General features: G+C 64.8%; 1 protein-coding gene across 1 annotated transcript in view; it reads left to right on the top strand.

The window, feature by feature from the left end:
• The window catches only part of AHNAK2 (AHNAK nucleoprotein 2), a 34,537-nt gene that overhangs the window by 8,556 nt on the left and 7,391 nt on the right, over positions 1-18,590 (top strand). The window contains exons 10-17 of the mRNA XM_064422587.1: positions 121-1,179; positions 2,143-3,201; positions 4,165-5,223; positions 6,187-7,245; positions 8,209-9,267; positions 10,231-12,300; positions 13,264-14,322; positions 15,286-18,366. Of these exons, the coding sequence (XP_064278657.1) occupies positions 121-1,179; positions 2,143-3,201; positions 4,165-5,223; positions 6,187-7,245; positions 8,209-9,267; positions 10,231-12,300; positions 13,264-14,322; positions 15,286-18,366 (11,505 nt within the window). The remainder of the gene's footprint in view (positions 1-120; positions 1,180-2,142; positions 3,202-4,164; positions 5,224-6,186; positions 7,246-8,208; positions 9,268-10,230; positions 12,301-13,263; positions 14,323-15,285; positions 18,367-18,590) is intronic.

An 18,590-nucleotide genomic window follows, 5' to 3' on the forward strand; every position in this document is an offset into this window, starting at 1 on the left:
CTGGAAGGCACGGGCCTGAAAGGCAAGCTCAAGATGCCCAAGTTTGACAAGCCCAAATTCACAGTGTCCTCCCCCAAGGCCGAGGCGCCCACAGCCGAGGTCAGCCTGCCCAGCGCAGAGCTCGACCTCCCCTCCGCCTCCGTGACGGCTGCAGGGGAGGGCACCGGCGTGAAGCTGGAGAAGCCCTCCCTCAAGATGCCCAAAGCCGACATCAAAGCTCCCAAGGTGGACATCAGCCTGCCCTCCGTCGACGTCACCCTTCCGCAGGCCAGCGTCGACCTGCAGGCGCCCGAGGCCACTCTTAGCCTTGAGGGAGATGCCAAAGTCCCAGAGAAGGAGGCCGCCAAGACCAAGGACGGCAAGTTCAAGATGCCCAAGTTTGGCATGCCTTCCTTTGGCTGGTCCAGCAGCAGAGAGCCCAAGGGCACCGTGGCCGCCGAGGTGGACGTCAGCCTCCAGAAGCCTGAAGTTACACTGCCTTCCGGAGCCGCCGAAGTGGAGGTGACCCTGCCCGCGGCCGATATCCAAGCGCCCGGAGTGGAGGTGACCGTGGAGACGCCCACGGTAACAGCAGAGGGTGAGAAAGGCCGATTCAAGATGCCCGACGTCAAGATGCCCAGCGTCAAGCTGCCCAAAGTCAAAGCTCCCCAGGCGCAGGTCAGCCTGCCCAAGGCCGAGGTCTCGCTGCCCAAGGGCCAGGAGGGCGAAGTCGCCCTGCAGGGCCCCGAGGCCGAAGCCAGCCTGGAGGTGGCCGCTGGCAAAGCTGAGGGCGGCGGCATGAAAATACACATGCCCAAAGTCAAGGTGCCCAGCGTGGTCTTCTCCAAGCCCACCGTCAAGACTCCCAAACTGGACGCAGACGTCAGCCTCCCGCAGGCGGAGCTCAAGGCCGCCGATGCCGACATCACTGTCACGGCCCCTGACGTCAAGCTGCCCTCGGTCGAAGGCTCCCTCGAGCTGCAGGCGCCCGACGTAGACCTCAAAGCGCCCTCCGCCGAAGGCAAGCTGGAGCTGGAAGGCACGGGCCTGAAAGGCAAGCTCAAGATGCCCAAGTTTGACAAGCCCAAATACACAGTGTCCTCCCCCAAGGCCGAGGCGCCCACAGCCGAGGTCAGCCTGCCCAGCGCAGAGCTCGAACTCCCCTCCGCCACCGTGACGGCTGCAGGGGAGGGCACCGGCGTGAAGCTGGAGAAGCCCTCCCTCAAGATGCCCAAAGCCGACATCAAAGCTCCCAAGGTGGACATCAGCCTGCCCTCCGTCGACGTCACCCTTCCGCAGGCCAGCGTCGACCTGCAGGCGCCCGAGGCCACTCTTAGCCTTGAGGGAGATGCCAAAGTCCCAGAGAAGGAGGCCGCCAAGACCAAGGACGGCAAGTTCAAGATGCCCAAGTTCGGCATGCCTTCCTTTGGCTGGTCCAGCAGCAGAGAGCCCAAGGGCACCGGGGCCGCCGAGGTGGACGTCAGCCTCCAGAAGCCTGAAGTTACACTGCCTTCCGGAGCCGCCGAAGTGGAGGTGACCCTGCCCGCGGCCGATATCCAAGTGCCTGGAGTGGAGGTGACCGTGGAGACGCCCACGGTAACAGCAGAGGGTGAGAAAGGCCGATTCAAGATGCCCGACGTCAAGATGCCCAGCGTCAAGCTGCCCAAAGTCAAAGCTCCCCAGGCGCAGGTCAGCCTGCCCAAGGCCGAGGTCTCGCTGCCAAAGGGCCAGGAGGGCGAAGTCGCCCTGCAGGGCCCCGAGGCCGAAGCCAGCCTGGAGGTGGCCGCTGGCAAAGCTGAGGGTGGCGGCATGAAAATACACATGCCCAAAGTCAAGGTGCCCAGCGTGGTCTTCTCCAAGCCCACCGTCAAGACTCCCAAACTGGACGCAGACGTCAGCCTCCCGCAGGTGGAGCTCAAGGCCGCCGATGCCGACATCACTGTCACGGCCCCTGACGTCAAGCTGCCCTCGGTCGAAGGCTCCCTCGAGCTGCAGGCGCCCGACGTAGACCTCAAAGCGCCCTCCGCCGAAGGCAAGCTGGAGCTGGAAGGCACGGGCCTGAAAGGCAAGCTCAAGATGCCCAAGTTTGACAAGCCCAAATTCACAGTGTCCTCCCCCAAGGCCGAGGCGCCCACAGCCGAGGTCAGCCTGCCCAGCGCAGAGCTCGACCTCCCCTCCGCCTCCGTGACGGCTGCAGGGGAGGGCACCGGCGTGAAGCTGGAGAAGCCCTCCCTCAAGATGCCCAAAGCCGACATCAAAGCTCCCAAGGTGGACATCAGCCTGCCCTCCGTCGACGTCACCCTTCCGCAGGCCAGCGTCGACCTGCAGGCGCCCGAGGCCACTCTTAGCCTTGAGGGAGATGCCAAAGTCCCAGAGAAGGAGGCCGCCAAGACCAAGGACGGCAAGTTCAAGATGCCCAAGTTTGGCATGCCTTCCTTTGGCTGGTCCAGCAGCAGAGAGCCCAAGGGCACCGTGGCCGCCGAGGTGGACGTCAGCCTCCAGAAGCCTGAAGTTACACTGCCTTCCGGAGCCGCCGAAGTGGAGGTGACCCTGCCCGCGGCCGATATCCAAGCGCCCGGAGTGGAGGTGACCGTGGAGACGCCCACGGTAACAGCAGAGGGTGAGAAAGGCCGATTCAAGATGCCCGACGTCAAGATGCCCAGCGTCAAGCTGCCCAAAGTCAAAGCTCCCCAGGCGCAGGTCAGCCTGCCCAAGGCCGAGGTCTCGCTGCCCAAGGGCCAGGAGGGCGAAGTCGCCCTGCAGGGCCCCGAGGCCGAAGCCAGCCTGGAGGTGGCCGCTGGCAAAGCTGAGGGCGGCGGCATGAAAATACACATGCCCAAAGTCAAGGTGCCCAGCGTGGTCTTCTCCAAGCCCACCGTCAAGACTCCCAAACTGGACGCAGACGTCAGCCTCCCGCAGGCGGAGCTCAAGGCCGCCGATGCCGACATCACTGTCACGGCCCCTGACGTCAAGCTGCCCTCGGTCGAAGGCTCCCTCGAGCTGCAGGCGCCCGACGTAGACCTCAAAGCGCCCTCCGTCGAAGGCAAGCTGGAGCTGGAAGGCACGGGCCTGAAAGGCAAGCTCAAGATGCCCAAGTTTGACAAGCCCAAATACACAGTGTCCTCCCCCAAGGCCGAGGCGCCCACAGCCGAGGTCAGCCTGCCCAGTGCAGAGCTCGACCTCCCCTCCGCCTCCGTGACGGCTGCAGGGGAGGGCACCGGCGTGAAGCTGGAGAAGCCCTCCCTCAAGATGCCCAAAGCCGACATCAAAGCTCCCAAGGTGGACATCAGCCTGCCCTCCGTCGACGTCACCCTTCCGCAGGCCAGCGTCGACCTGCAGGCGCCTGAGGCCACTCTTAGCCTTGAGGGAGATGCCAAAGTCCCAGAGAAGGAGGCTGCCAAGACCAAGGACGGCAAGTTCAAGATGCCCAAGTTCAGCATGCCTTCCTTTGGCTGGTCCAGCAGCAGAGAGCCCAAGGGCACCGTGGCCGCCGAGGTGGACGTCAGCCTCCAGAAGCCTGAAGTTACACTGCCTTCCGGAGCCGCCGAAGTGGAGGTGACCCTGCCCGCGGCCGATATCCAAGCGCCCGGAGTGGAGGTGACCGTGGAGACGCCCACGGTAACAGCAGAGGGTGAGAAAGGCCGATTCAAGATGCCCGACGTCAAGATGCCCAGCGTCAAGCTGCCCAAAGTCAAAGCTCCCCAGGCGCAGGTCAGCCTGCCCAAGGCCAAGGTCTCGCTGCCCAAGGGCCAGGAGGGCGAAGTCGCCCTGCAGGGCCCCGAGGCCGAAGCCAGCCTGGAGGTGGCCGCTGGCAAAGCTGAGGGCGGCGGCATGAAAATACACATGCCCAAAGTCAAGGTGCCCAGCGTGGTCTTCTCCAAGCCCACCGTCAAGACTCCCAAACTGGATGTAGACGTCAGCCTCCCGCAGGCGGAGCTCAAGGCCGCCGATGCCGACATCACTGTCACGGCCCCTGACGTCAAGCTGCCCTCGGTCGAAGGCTCCCTCGAGCTGCAGGCGCCCGACGTAGACCTCAAAGCGCCCTCCGCCGAAGGCAAGCTGGAGCTGGAAGGCACGGGCCTGAAAGGCAAGCTCAAGATGCCCAAGTTTGACAAGCCCAAATTCACAGTGTCCTCCCCCAAGGCCGAGGCGCCCACAGCCGAGGTCAGCCTGCCCAGCGCAGAGCTCGACCTCCCCTCCGCCACTGTGACGGCTGCAGGGGAGGGCACCGGCGTGAAGCTGGAGAAGCCCTCCCTCAAGATGCCCAAAGCCGACATCAAAGCTCCCAAGGTGGACATCAGCCTGCCCTCCGTCGACGTCACCCTTCCGCAGGCCAGCGTCGACCTGCAGGCGCCCGAGGCCACTCTTAGCCTTGAGGGAGATGCCAAAGTCCCAGAGAAGGAGGCTGCCAAGACCAAGGACGGCAAGTTCAAGATGCCCAAGTTCGGCATGCCTTCCTTTGGCTGGTCCAGCAGCAGAGAGCCCAAGGGCACCGTGGCCGCCGAGGTGGACGTCAGCCTCCAGAAGCCTGAAGTTACACTGCCTTCCGGAGCCGCCGAAGTGGAGGTGACCCTGCCCGCAGCCGATATCCAAGCGCCCGGAGTGGAGGTGACCGTGGAGACGCCCACGGTAACAGCAGAGGGTGAGAAAGGCCGATTCAAGATGCCCGACGTCAAGATGCCCAGCGTCAAGCTGCCCAAAGTCAAAGCTCCCCAGGCGCAGGTCAGCCTGCCCAAGGCCGAGGTCTCGCTGCCCAAGGGCCAGGAGGGCGAAGTCGCCCTGCAGGGCCCCGAGGCCGAAGCCAGCCTGGAGGTGGCCGCTGGCAAAGCTGAGGGCGGCGGCATGAAAATACACATGCCCAAAGTCAAGGTGCCCAGCGTGGTCTTCTCCAAGCCCACCGTCAAGACTCCCAAACTGGACGCAGACGTCAGCCTCCCGCAGGCAGAGCTCAAGGCCGCCGATGCCGACATCACTGTCACGGCCCCTGACGTCAAGCTGCCCTCGGTCGAAGGCTCCCTCGAGCTGCAGGCGCCCGACGTAGACCTCAAAGCGCCCTCCGCCGAAGGCAAGCTGGAGCTGGAAGGCACGGGCCTGAAAGGCAAGCTCAAGATGCCCAAGTTTGACAAGCCCAAATTCACAGTGTCCTCCCCCAAGGCCGAGGCGCCCACAGCCGAGGTCAGCCTGCCCAGCGCAGAGCTCGACCTCCCCTCCGCCTCCGTGACGGCTGCAGGGGAGGGCACCGGCGTGAAGCTGGAGAAGCCCTCCCTCAAGATGCCCAAAGCCGACATCAAAGCTCCCAAGGTGGACATCAGCCTGCCCTCCGTCGACGTCACCCTTCCGCAGGCCAGCGTCGACCTGCAGGCGCCCGAGGCCACTCTTAGCCTTGAGGGAGATGCCAAAGTCCCAGAGAAGGAGGCCGCCAAGACCAAGGACGGCAAGTTCAAGATGCCCAAGTTCGGCATGCCTTCCTTTGGCTGGTCCAGCAGCAGAGAGCCCAAGGGCACCGGGGCCGCCGAGGTGGACGTCAGCCTCCAGAAGCCTGAAGTTACACTGCCTTCTGGAGCCGCCGAAGTGGAGGTGACCCTGCCCGCGGCCGATATCCAAGCGCCCGGAGTGGAGGTGACCGTGGAGACGCCCACGGTAACAGCAGAGGGTGAGAAAGGCCGATTCAAGATGCCCGACGTCAAGATGCCCAGCGTCAAGCTGCCCAAAGTCAAAGCTCCCCAGGCGCAGGTCAGCCTGCCCAAGGCCGAGGTCTCGCTGCCCAAGGGCCTGGAGGGCGAAGTCGCCCTGCAGGGCCCCGAGGCCGAAGCCAGCCTGGAGGTGGCCGCTGGCAAAGCTGAGGGCGGCGGCATGAAAATACACATGCCCAAAGTCAAGGTGCCCAGCGTGGTCTTCTCCAAGCCCACCGTCAAGACTCCCAAACTGGACGCAGACGTCAGCCTCCCGCAGGCGGAGCTCAAGGCCGCCGATGCCGACATCACTGTCACGGCCCCTGACGTCAAGCTGCCCTCGGTCGAAGGCTCCCTCGAGCTGCAGGCGCCCGACGTAGACCTCAAAGCGCCCTCCGCCGAAGGCAAGCTGGAGCTGGAAGGCACGGGCCTGAAAGGCAAGCTCAAGATGCCCAAGTTTGACAAGCCCAAATTCACAGTGTCCTCCCCCAAGGCCGAGGCGCCCACAGCCGAGGTCAGCCTGCCCAGCGCAGAGCTCGACCTCCCCTCCGCCTCCGTGACGGCTGCAGGGGAGGGCACCGGCGTGAAGCTGGAGAAGCCCTCCCTCAAGATGCCCAAAGCCGACATCAAAGCTCCCAAGGTGGACATCAGCCTGCCCTCCGTCGACGTCACCCTTCCGCAGGCCAGCGTCGACCTGCAGGCGCCCGAGGCCACTCTTAGCCTTGAGGGAGATGCCAAAGTCCCAGAGAAGGAGGCCGCCAAGACCAAGGACGGCAAGTTCAAGATGCCCAAGTTCGGCATGCCTTCCTTTGGCTGGTCCAGCAGCAGAGAGCCCAAGGGCACCGTGGCCGCCGAGGTGGACGTCAGCCTCCAGAAGCCTGAAGTTACACTGCCTTCCGGAGCCGCCGAAGTGGAGGTGACCCTGCCCGCGGCCGATATCCAAGCGCCCGGAGTGGAGGTGACCGTGGAGACGCCCACGGTAACAGCAGAGGGTGAGAAAGGCCGATTCAAGATGCCCGACGTCAAGATGCCCAGCGTCAAGCTGCCCAAAGTCAAAGCTCCCCAGGCGCAGGTCAGCCTGCCCAAGGCCGAGGTCTCGCTGCCCAAGGGCCAGGAGGGCGAAGTCGCCCTGCAGGGCCCCGAGGCCGAAGCCAGCCTGGAGGTGGCCGCTGGCAAAGCTGAGGGCGGCGGCATGAAAATACACATGCCCAAAGTCAAGGTGCCCAGCGTGGTCTTCTCCAAGCCCACCGTCAAGACTCCCAAACTGGACGCAGACGTCAGCCTCCCGCAGGCGGAGCTCAAGGCCGCCGATGCCGACATCACTGTCACGGCCCCTGACGTCAAGCTGCCCTCGGTCGAAGGCTCCCTCGAGCTGCAGGCGCCCGACGTAGACCTCAAAGCGCCCTCCGCCGAAGGCAAGCTGGAGCTGGAAGGCACGGGCCTGAAAGGCAAGCTCAAGATGCCCAAGTTTGACAAGCCCAAATTCACAGTGTCCTCCCCCAAGGCCGAGGCGCCCACAGCCGAGGTCAGCCTGCCCAGCGCAGAGCTCGACCTCCCCTCCGCCTCCGTGACGGCTGCAGGGGAGGGCACCGGCGTGAAGCTGGAGAAGCCCTCCCTCAAGATGCCCAAAGCCGACATCAAAGCTCCCAAGGTGGACATCAGCCTGCCCTCCGTCGACGTCACCCTTCCGCAGGCCAGCGTCGACCTGCAGGCGCCCGAGGCCACTCTTAGCCTTGAGGGAGATGCCAAAGTCCCAGAGAAGGAGGCCGCCAAGACCAAGGACGGCAAGTTCAAGATGCCCAAGTTCGGCATGCCTTCCTTTGGCTGGTCCAGCAGCAGAGAGCCCAAGGGCACCGGGGCCGCCGAGGTGGACGTCAGCCTCCAGAAGCCTGAAGTTACACTGCCTTCCGGAGCCGCCGAAGTGGAGGTGACCCTGCCCGCGGCCGATATCCAAGCGCCCGGAGTGGAGGTGACCGTGGAGACGCCCACGGTAACAGCAGAGGGTGAGAAAGGCCGATTCAAGATGCCCGACGTCAAGATGCCCAGCGTCAAGCTGCCCAAAGTCAAAGCTCCCCAGGCGCAGGTCAGCCTGCCCAAGGCCGAGGTCTCGCTGCCCAAGGGCCAGGAGGGCGAAGTCGCCCTGCAGGGCCCCGAGGCCGAAGCCAGCCTGGAGGTGGCCGCTGGCAAAGCTGAGGGCGGCGGCATGAAAATACACATGCCCAAAGTCAAGGTGCCCAGCGTGGTCTTCTCCAAGCCCACCGTCAAGACTCCCAAACTGGACGCAGACGTCAGCCTCCCGCAGGCGGAGCTCAAGGCCGCCGATGCCGACATCACTGTCACGGCCCCTGACGTCAAGCTGCCCTCGGTCGAAGGCTCCCTCGAGCTGCAGGCGCCCGACGTAGACCTCAAAGCGCCCTCCGCCGAAGGCAAGCTGGAGCTGGAAGGCACGGGCCTGAAAGGCAAGCTCAAGATGCCCAAGTTTGACAAGCCCAAATTCACAGTGTCCTCCCCCAAGGCCGAGGCGCCCACAGCCGAGGTCAGCCTGCCCAGCGCAGAGCTCGACCTCCCCTCCGCCTCCGTGACGGCTGCAGGGGAGGGCACCGGCGTGAAGCTGGAGAAGCCCTCCCTCAAGATGCCCAAAGCCGACATCAAAGCTCCCAAGGTGGACATCAGCCTGCCCTCCGTCGACGTCACCCTTCCGCAGGCCAGCGTCGACCTGCAGGCGCCCGAGGCCACTCTTAGCCTTGAGGGAGATGCCAAAGTCCCAGAGAAGGAGGCCGCCAAGACCAAGGACGGCAAGTTCAAGATGCCCAAGTTCGGCATGCCTTCCTTTGGCTGGTCCAGCAGCAGAGAGCCCAAGGGCACCGTGGCCGCCGAGGTGGACGTCAGCCTCCAGAAGCCTGAAGTTACACTGCCTTCCGGAGCCGCCGAAGTGGAGGTGACCCTGCCCGCGGCCGATATCCAAGCGCCCGGAGTGGAGGTGACCGTGGAGACGCCCACGGTAACAGCAGAGGGTGAGAAAGGCCGATTCAAGATGCCCGACGTCAAGATGCCCAGCGTCAAGCTGCCCAAAGTCAAAGCTCCCCAGGCGCAGGTCAGCCTGCCCAAGGCCGAGGTCTCGCTGCCCAAGGGCCAGGAGGGCGAAGTCGCCCTGCAGGGCCCCGAGGCCGAAGCCAGCCTGGAGGTGGCCGCTGGCAAAGCTGAGGGCGGCGGCATGAAAATACACATGCCCAAAGTCAAGGTGCCCAGCGTGGTCTTCTCCAAGCCCACCGTCAAGACTCCCAAACTGGACGCAGACGTCAGCCTCCCGCAGGCGGAGCTCAAGGCCGCCGATGCCGACATCACTGTCACGGCCCCTGACGTCAAGCTGCCCTCGGTCGAAGGCTCCCTCGAGCTGCAGGCGCCCGACGTAGACCTCAAAGCGCCCTCCGCCGAAGGCAAGCTGGAGCTGGAAGGCACGGGCCTGAAAGGCAAGCTCAAGATGCCCAAGTTTGACAAGCCCAAATACACAGTGTCCTCCCCCAAGGCCGAGGCGCCCACAGCCGAGGTCAGCCTGCCCAGCGCAGAGCTCGACCTCCCCTCCGCCACCGTGACGGCTGCAGGGGAGGGCACCGGCGTGAAGCTGGAGAAGCCCTCCCTCAAGATGCCCAAAGCCGACATCAAAGCTCCCAAGGTGGACATCAGCCTGCCCTCCGTCGACGTCACCCTTCCGCAGGCCAGCGTCGACCTGCAGGCGCCCGAGGCCACTCTTAGCCTTGAGGGAGATGCCAAAGTCCCAGAGAAGGAGGCCGCCAAGACCAAGGACGGCAAGTTCAAGATGCCCAAGTTCGGCATGCCTTCCTTTGGCTGGTCCAGCAGCAGAGAGCCCAAGGGCACCGGGGCCGCCGAGGTGGACGTCAGCCTCCAGAAGCCTGAAGTTACACTGCCTTCCGGAGCCGCCGAAGTGGAGGTGACCCTGCCCGCGGCCGATATCCAAGCGCCCGGAGTGGAGGTGACCGTGGAGACGCCCACGGTAACAGCAGAGGGTGAGAAAGGCCGATTCAAGATGCCCGACGTCAAGATGCCCAGCGTCAAGCTGCCCAAAGTCAAAGCTCCCCAGGCGCAGGTCAGCCTGCCCAAGGCCGAGGTCTCGCTGCCCAAGGGCCTGGAGGGCGAAGTCGCCCTGCAGGGCCCCGAGGCCGAAGCCAGCCTGGAGGTGGCCGCTGGCAAAGCTGAGGGCGGCGGCATGAAAATACACATGCCCAAAGTCAAGGTGCCCAGCGTGGTCTTCTCCAAGCCCACCGTCAAGACTCCCAAACTGGACGCAGACGTCAGCCTCCCGCAGGCGGAGCTCAAGGCCACCGATGCCGACATCACTGTCACGGCCCCTGACGTCAAGCTGCCCTCGGTCGAAGGCTCCCTCGAGCTGCAGGCGCCCGACGTAGACCTCAAAGCGCCCTCCGCCGAAGGCAAGCTGGAGCTGGAAGGCACGGGCCTGAAAGGCAAGCTCAAGATGCCCAAGTTTGACAAGCCCAAATTCACAGTGTCCTCCCCCAAGGCCGAGGCGCCCACAGCCGAGGTCAGCCTGCCCAGCGCAGAGCTCGACCTCCCCTCCGCCTCCGTGACGGCTGCAGGGGAGGGCACCGGCGTGAAGCTGGAGAAGCCCTCCCTCAAGATGCCCAAAGCCGACATCAAAGCTCCCAAGGTGGACATCAGCCTGCCCTCCGTCGACGTCACCCTTCCGCAGGCCAGCGTCGACCTGCAGGCGCCCGAGGCCACTCTTAGCCTTGAGGGAGATGCCAAAGTCCCAGAGAAGGAGGCCGCCAAGACCAAGGACGGCAAGTTCAAGATGCCCAAGTTCGGCATGCCTTCCTTTGGCTGGTCCAGCAGCAGAGAGCCCAAGGGCACCGGGGCCGCCGAGGTGGACGTCAGCCTCCAGAAGCCTGAAGTTACACTGCCTTCTGGAGCCGCCGAAGTGGAGGTGACCCTGCCCGCGGCCGATATCCAAGCGCCCGGAGTGGAGGTGACCGTGGAGACGCCCACGGTAACAGCAGAGGGTGAGAAAGGCCGATTCAAGATGCCCGACGTCAAGATGCCCAGCGTCAAGCTGCCCAAAGTCAAAGCTCCCCAGGCGCAGGTCAGCCTGCCCAAGGCCGAGGTCTCGCTGCCCAAGGGCCTGGAGGGCGAAGTCGCCCTGCAGGGCCCCGAGGCCGAAGCCAGCCTGGAGGTGGCCGCTGGCAAAGCTGAGGGCGGCGGCATGAAAATACACATGCCCAAAGTCAAGGTGCCCAGCGTGGTCTTCTCCAAGCCCACCGTCAAGACTCCCAAACTGGACGCAGACGTCAGCCTCCCGCAGGCGGAGCTCAAGGCCGCCGATGCCGACATCACTGTCACGGCCCCTGACGTCAAGCTGCCCTCGGTCGAAGGCTCCCTCGAGCTGCAGGCGCCCGACGTAGACCTCAAAGCGCCCTCCGCCGAAGGCAAGCTGGAGCTGGAAGGCACGGGCCTGAAAGGCAAGCTCAAGATGCCCAAGTTTGACAAGCCCAAATTCACAGTGTCCTCCCCCAAGGCCGAGGCGCCCACAGCCGAGGTCAGCCTGCCCAGCGCAGAGCTCGACCTCCCCTCCGCCTCCGTGACGGCTGCAGGGGAGGGCACCGGCGTGAAGCTGGAGAAGCCCTCCCTCAAGATGCCCAAAGCCGACATCAAAGCTCCCAAGGTGGACATCAGCCTGCCCTCCGTCGACGTCACCCTTCCGCAGGCCAGCGTCGACCTGCAGGCGCCCGAGGCCACTCTTAGCCTTGAGGGAGATGCCAAAGTCCCAGAGAAGGAGGCCGCCAAGACCAAGGACGGCAAGTTCAAGATGCCCAAGTTCGGCATGCCTTCCTTTGGCTGGTCCAGCAGCAGAGAGCCCAAGGGCACCGTGGCCGCCGAGGTGGACGTCAGCCTCCAGAAGCCTGAAGTTACACTGCCTTCCGGAGCCGCCGAAGTGGAGGTGACCCTGCCCGCGGCCGATATCCAAGCGCCCGGAGTGGAGGTGACCGTGGAGACGCCCACGGTAACAGCAGAGGGTGAGAAAGGCCGATTCAAGATGCCCGACGTCAAGATGCCCAGCGTCAAGCTGCCCAAAGTCAAAGCTCCCCAGGCGCAGGTCAGCCTGCCCAAGGCCGAGGTCTCGCTGCCCAAGGGCCAGGAGGGCGAAGTCGCCCTGCAGGGCCCCGAGGCCGAAGCCAGCCTGGAGGTGGCCGCTGGCAAAGCTGAGGGCGGCGGCATGAAAATACACATGCCCAAAGTCAAGGTGCCCAGCGTGGTCTTCTCCAAGCCCACCGTCAAGACTCCCAAACTGGACGCAGACGTCAGCCTCCCGCAGGCGGAGCTCAAGGCCGCCGATGCCGACATCACTGTCACGGCCCCTGACGTCAAGCTGCCCTCGGTCGAAGGCTCCCTCGAGCTGCAGGCGCCCGACGTAGACCTCAAAGCGCCCTCCGCCGAAGGCAAGCTGGAGCTGGAAGGCACGGGCCTGAAAGGCAAGCTCAAGATGCCCAAGTTTGACAAGCCCAAATTCACAGTGTCCTCCCCCAAGGCCGAGGCGCCCACAGCCGAGGTCAGCCTGCCCAGCGCAGAGCTCGACCTCCCCTCCGCCTCCGTGACGGCTGCAGGGGAGGGCACCGGCGTGAAGCTGGAGAAGCCCTCCCTCAAGATGCCCAAAGCCGACATCAAAGCTCCCAAGGTGGACATCAGCCTGCCCTCCGTCGACGTCACCCTTCCGCAGGCCAGCGTCGACCTGCAGGCGCCCGAGGCCACTCTTAGCCTTGAGGGAGATGCCAAAGTCCCAGAGAAGGAGGCCGCCAAGACCAAGGACGGCAAGTTCAAGATGCCCAAGTTCGGCATGCCTTCCTTTGGCTGGTCCAGCAGCAGAGAGCCCAAGGGCACCGGGGCCGCCGAGGTGGACGTCAGCCTCCAGAAGCCTGAAGTTACACTGCCTTCCGGAGCCGCCGAAGTGGAGGTGACCCTGCCCGCGGCCGATATCCAAGCGCCCGGAGTGGAGGTGACCGTGGAGACGCCCACGGTAACAGCAGAGGGTGAGAAAGGCCGATTCAAGATGCCCGACGTCAAGATGCCCAGCGTCAAGCTGCCCAAAGTCAAAGCTCCCCAGGCGCAGGTCAGCCTGCCCAAGGCCGAGGTCTCGCTGCCCAAGGGCCAGGAGGGCGAAGTCGCCCTGCAGGGCCCCGAGGCCGAAGCCAGCCTGGAGGTGGCCGCTGGCAAAGCTGAGGGCGGCGGCATGAAAATACACATGCCCAAAGTCAAGGTGCCCAGCGTGGTCTTCTCCAAGCCCACCGTCAAGACTCCCAAACTGGACGCAGACGTCAGCCTCCCGCAGGCGGAGCTCAAGGCCGCCGATGCCGACATCACTGTCACGGCCCCTGACGTCAAGCTGCCCTCGGTCGAAGGCTCCCTCGAGCTGCAGGCGCCCGACGTAGACCTCAAAGCGCCCTCCGCCGAAGGCAAGCTGGAGCTGGAAGGCACGGGCCTGAAAGGCAAGCTCAAGATGCCCAAGTTTGACAAGCCCAAATTCACAGTGTCCTCCCCCAAGGCCGAGGCGCCCACAGCCGAGGTCAGCCTGCCCAGCGCAGAGCTCGACCTCCCCTCCGCCTCCGTGACGGCTGCAGGGGAGGGCACCGGCGTGAAGCTGGAGAAGCCCTCCCTCAAGATGCCCAAAGCCGACATCAAAGCTCCCAAGGTGGACATCAGCCTGCCCTCCGTCGACGTCACCCTTCCGCAGGCCAGCGTCGACCTGCAGGCGCCCGAGGCCACTCTTAGCCTTGAGGGAGATGCCAAAGTCCCAGAGAAGGAGGCCGCCAAGACCAAGGACGGCAAGTTCAAGATGCCCAAGTTCGGCATGCCTTCCTTTGGCTGGTCCAGCAGCAGAGAGCCCAAGGGCACCGTGGCCGCCGAGGTGGACGTCAGCCTCCAGAAGCCTGAAGTTACACTGCCTTCCGGAGCCGCCGAAGTGGAGGTGACCCTGCCCGCGGCCGATATCCAAGCGCCCGGAGTGGAGGTGACCGTGGAGACGCCCACGGTAACAGCAGAGGGTGAGAAAGGCCGATTCAAGATGCCCGACGTCAAGATGCCCAGCGTCAAGCTGCCCAAAGTCAAAGCTCCCCAGGCGCAGGTCAGCCTGCCCAAGGCCGAGGTCTCGCTGCCCAAGGGCCAGGAGGGCGAAGTCGCCCTGCAGGGCCCCGAGGCCGAAGCCAGCCTGGAGGTGGCCGCTGGCAAAGCTGAGGGCGGCGGCATGAAAATACACATGCCCAAAGTCAAGGTGCCCAGCGTGGTCTTCTCCAAGCCCACCGTCAAGACTCCCAAACTGGACGCAGACGTCAGCCTCCCGCAGGCGGAGCTCAAGGCCGCCGATGCCGACATCACTGTCACGGCCCCTGACGTCAAGCTGCCCTCGGTCGAAGGCTCCCTCGAGCTGCAGGCGCCCGACGTAGACCTCAAAGCGCCCTCCGCCGAAGGCAAGCTGGAGCTGGAAGGCACGGGCCTGAAAGGCAAGCTCAAGATGCCCAAGTTTGACAAGCCCAAATACACAGTGTCCTCCCCCAAGGCCGAGGCGCCCACAGCCGAGGTCAGCCTGCCCAGCGCAGAGCTCGACCTCCCCTCCGCCACCGTGACGGCTGCAGGGGAGGGCACCGGCGTGAAGCTGGAGAAGCCCTCCCTCAAGATGCCCAAAGCCGACATCAAAGCTCCCAAGGTGGACATCAGCCTGCCCTCCGTCGACGTCACCCTTCCGCAGGCCAGCGTCGACCTGCAGGCGCCCGAGGCCACTCTTAGCCTTGAGGGAGATGCCAAAGTCCCAGAGAAGGAGGCCGCCAAGACCAAGGACGGCAAGTTCAAGATGCCCAAGTTCGGCATGCCTTCCTTTGGCTGGTCCAGCAGCAGAGAGCCCAAGGGCACCGGGGCCGCCGAGGTGGACGTCAGCCTCCAGAAGCCTGAAGTTACACTGCCTTCCGGAGCCGCCGAAGTGGAGGTGACCCTGCCCGCGGCCGATATCCAAGCGCCCGGAGTGGAGGTGACCGTGGAGACGCCCACGGTAACAGCAGAGGGTGAGAAAGGCCGATTCAAGATGCCCGACGTCAAGATGCCCAGCGTCAAGCTGCCCAAAGTCAAAGCTCCCCAGGCGCAGGTCAGCCTGCCCAAGGCCGAGGTCTCGCTGCCCAAGGGCCTGGAGGGCGAAGTCGCCCTGCAGGGCCCCGAGGCCGAAGCCAGCCTGGAGGTGGCCGCTGGCAAAGCTGAGGGCGGCGGCATGAAAATACACATGCCCAAAGTCAAGGTGCCCAGCGTGGTCTTCTCCAAGCCCACCGTCAAGACTCCCAAACTGGACGCAGACGTCAGCCTCCCGCAGGCGGAGCTCAAGGCCACCGATGCCGACATCACTGTCACGGCCCCTGACGTCAAGCTGCCCTCGGTCGAAGGCTCCCTCGAGCTGCAGGCGCCCGACGTAGACCTCAAAGCGCCCTCCGCCGAAGGCAAGCTGGAGCTGGAAGGCACGGGCCTGAAAGGCAAGCTCAAGATGCCCAAGTTTGACAAGCCCAAATTCACAGTGTCCTCCCCCAAGGCCGAGGCGCCCACAGCCGAGGTCAGCCTGCCCAGCGCAGAGCTCGACCTCCCCTCCGCCTCCGTGACGGCTGCAGGGGAGGGCACCGGCGTGAAGCTGGAGAAGCCCTCCCTCAAGATGCCCAAAGCCGACATCAAAGCTCCCAAGGTGGACATCAGCCTGCCCTCCGTCGACGTCACCCTTCCGCAGGCCAGCGTCGACCTGCAGGCGCCCGAGGCCACTCTTAGCCTTGAGGGAGATGCCAAAGTCCCAGAGAAGGAGGCCGCCAAGACCAAGGACGGCAAGTTCAAGATGCCCAAGTTCGGCATGCCTTCCTTTGGCTGGTCCAGCAGCAGAGAGCCCAAGGGCACCGGGGCCGCCGAGGTGGACGTCAGCCTCCAGAAGCCTGAAGTTACACTGCCTTCTGGAGCCGCCGAAGTGGAGGTGACCCTGCCCGCGGCCGATATCCAAGCGCCCGGAGTGGAGGTGACCGTGGAGACGCCCACGGTAACAGCAGAGGGTGAGAAAGGCCGATTCAAGATGCCCGACGTCAAGATGCCCAGCGTCAAGCTGCCCAAAGTCAAAGCTCCCCAGGCGCAGGTCAGCCTGCCCAAGGCCGAGGTCTCGCTGCCCAAGGGCCAGGAGGGCGAAGTCGCCCTGCAGGGCCCCGAGGCCGAAGCCAGCCTGGAGGTGGCCGCTGGCAAAGCTGAGGGCGGCGGCATGAAAATACACATGCCCAAAGTCAAGGTGCCCAGCGTGGTCTTCTCCAAGCCCACCGTCAAGACTCCCAAACTGGACGCAGACGTCAGCCTCCCGCAGGCGGAGCTCAAGGCCGCCGATGCCGACATCACTGTCACGGCCCCTGACGTCAAGCTGCCCTCGGTCGAAGGCTCCCTCGAGCTGCAGGCGCCCGACGTAGACCTCAAAGCGCCCTCCGCCGAAGGCAAGCTGGAGCTGGAAGGCACGGGCCTGAAAGGCAAGCTCAAGATGCCCAAGTTTGACAAGCCCAAATTCACAGTGTCCTCCCCCAAGGCCGAGGCGCCCACAGCCGAGGTCAGCCTGCCCAGCGCAGAGCTCGACCTCCCCTCCGCCACCGTGACGGCTGCAGGGGAGGGCACCGGCGTGAAGCTGGAGAAGCCCTCCCTCAAGATGCCCAAAGCCGACATCAAAGCTCCCAAGGTGGACATCAGCCTGCCCTCCGTCGACGTCACCCTTCCGCAGGCCAGCGTCGACCTGCAGGCGCCCGAGGCCACTCTTAGCCTTGAGGGAGATGCCAAAGTCCCAGAGAAGGAGGCCGCCAAGACCAAGGACGGCAAGTTCAAGATGCCCAAGTTCGGCATGCCTTCCTTTGGCTGGTCCAGCAGCAGAGAGCCCAAGGGCACCGTGGCCGCCGAGGTGGACGTCAGCCTCCAGAAGCCTGAAGTTACACTGCCTTCCGGAGCCGCCGAAGTGGAGGTGACCCTGCCCGCGGCCGATATCCAAGCGCCCGGAGTGGAGGTGACCGTGGAGACGCCCACGGTAACAGCAGAGGGTGAGAAAGGCCGATTCAAGATGCCCGACGTCAAGATGCCCAGCGTCAAGCTGCCCAAAGTCAAAGCTCCCCAGGCGCAGGTCAGCCTGCCCAAGGCCGAGGTCTCGCTGCCCAAGGGCCAGGAGGGCGAAGTCGCCCTGCAGGGCCCCGAGGCCGAAGCCAGCCTGGAGGTGGCCGCTGGCAAAGCTGAGGGCGGCGGCATGAAAATACACATGCCCAAAGTCAAGGTGCCCAGCGTGGTCTTCTCCAAGCCCACCGTCAAGACTCCCAAACTGGACGCAGACGTCAGCCTCCCGCAGGCGGAGCTCAAGGCCGCCGATGCCGACATCACTGTCACGGCCCCTGACGTCAAGCTGCCCTCGGTCGAAGGCTCCCTCGAGCTGCAGGCGCCCGACGTAGACCTCAAAGCGCCCTCCGCCGAAGGCAAGCTGGAGCTGGAAGGCACGGGCCTGAAAGGCAAGCTCAAGATGCCCAAGTTTGACAAGCCCAAATTCACAGTGTCCTCCCCCAAGGCCGAGGCGCCCACAGCCGAGGTCAGCCTGCCCAGCGCAGAGCTCGACCTCCCCTCCGCCTCCGTGACGGCTGCAGGGGAGGGCACCGGCGTGAAGCTGGAGAAGCCCTCCCTCAAGATGCCCAAAGCCGACATCAAAGCTCCCAAGGTGGACATCAGCCTGCCCTCCGTCGACGTCACCCTTCCGCAGGCCAGCGTCGACCTGCAGGCGCCCGAGGCCACTCTTAGCCTTGAGGGAGATGCCAAAGTCCCAGAGAAGGAGGCCGCCAAGACCAAGGACGGCAAGTTCAAGATGCCCAAGTTCGGCATGCCTTCCTTTGGCTGGTCCAGCAGCAGAGAGCCCAAGGGCACCGGGGCCGCCGAGGTGGACGTCAGCCTCCAGAAGCCTGAAGTTACACTGCCTTCTGGAGCCGCCGAAGTGGAGGTGACCCTGCCCGCGGCCGATATCCAAGCGCCCGGAGTGGAGGTGACCGTGGAGACGCCCACGGTAACAGCAGAGGGTGAGAAAGGCCGATTCAAGATGCCCGACGTCAAGATGCCCAGCGTCAAGCTGCCCAAAGTCAAAGCTCCCCAGGCGCAGGTCAGCCTGCCCAAGGCCGAGGTCTCGCTGCCCAAGGGCCAGGAGGGCGAAGTCGCCCTGCAGGGCCCCGAGGCCGAAGCCAGCCTGGAGGTGGCCGCTGGCAAAGCTGAGGGCGGCGGCATGAAAATACACATGCCCAAAGTCAAGGTGCCCAGCGTGGTCTTCTCCAAGCCCACCGTCAAGACTCCCAAACTGGACGCAGACGTCAGCCTCCCGCAGGCGGAGCTCAAGGCCGCCGATGCCGACATCACTGTCACGGCCCCTGACGTCAAGCTGCCCTCGGTCGAAGGCTCCCTCGAGCTGCAGGCGCCCGACGTAGACCTCAAAGCGCCCTCCGCCGAAGGCAAGCTGGAGCTGGAAGGCACGGGCCTGAAAGGCAAGCTCAAGATGCCCAAGTTTGACAAGCCCAAATTCACAGTGTCCTCCCCCAAGGCCGAGGCGCCCACAGCCGAGGTCAGCCTGCCCAGCGCAGAGCTCGACCTCCCCTCCGCCACCGTGACGGCTGCAGGGGAGGGCACCGGCGTGAAGCTGGAGAAGCCCTCCCTCAAGATGCCCAAAGCCGACATCAAAGCTCCCAAGGTGGACATCAGCCTGCCCTCCGTCGACGTCACCCTTCCGCAGGCCAGCGTCGACCTGCAGGCGCCCGAGGCCACTCTTAGCCTTGAGGGAGATGCCAAAGTCCCAGAGAAGGAGGCCGCCAAGACCAAGGACGGCAAGTTCAAGATGCCCAAGTTCGGCATGCCTTC

The sequence above is a fragment of the Passer domesticus genome, chromosome 6 (genome assembly GCF_036417665.1).
Source record: "Passer domesticus isolate bPasDom1 chromosome 6, bPasDom1.hap1, whole genome shotgun sequence".
Classification (NCBI taxonomy): domain Eukaryota; kingdom Metazoa; phylum Chordata; class Aves; order Passeriformes; family Passeridae; genus Passer; species Passer domesticus.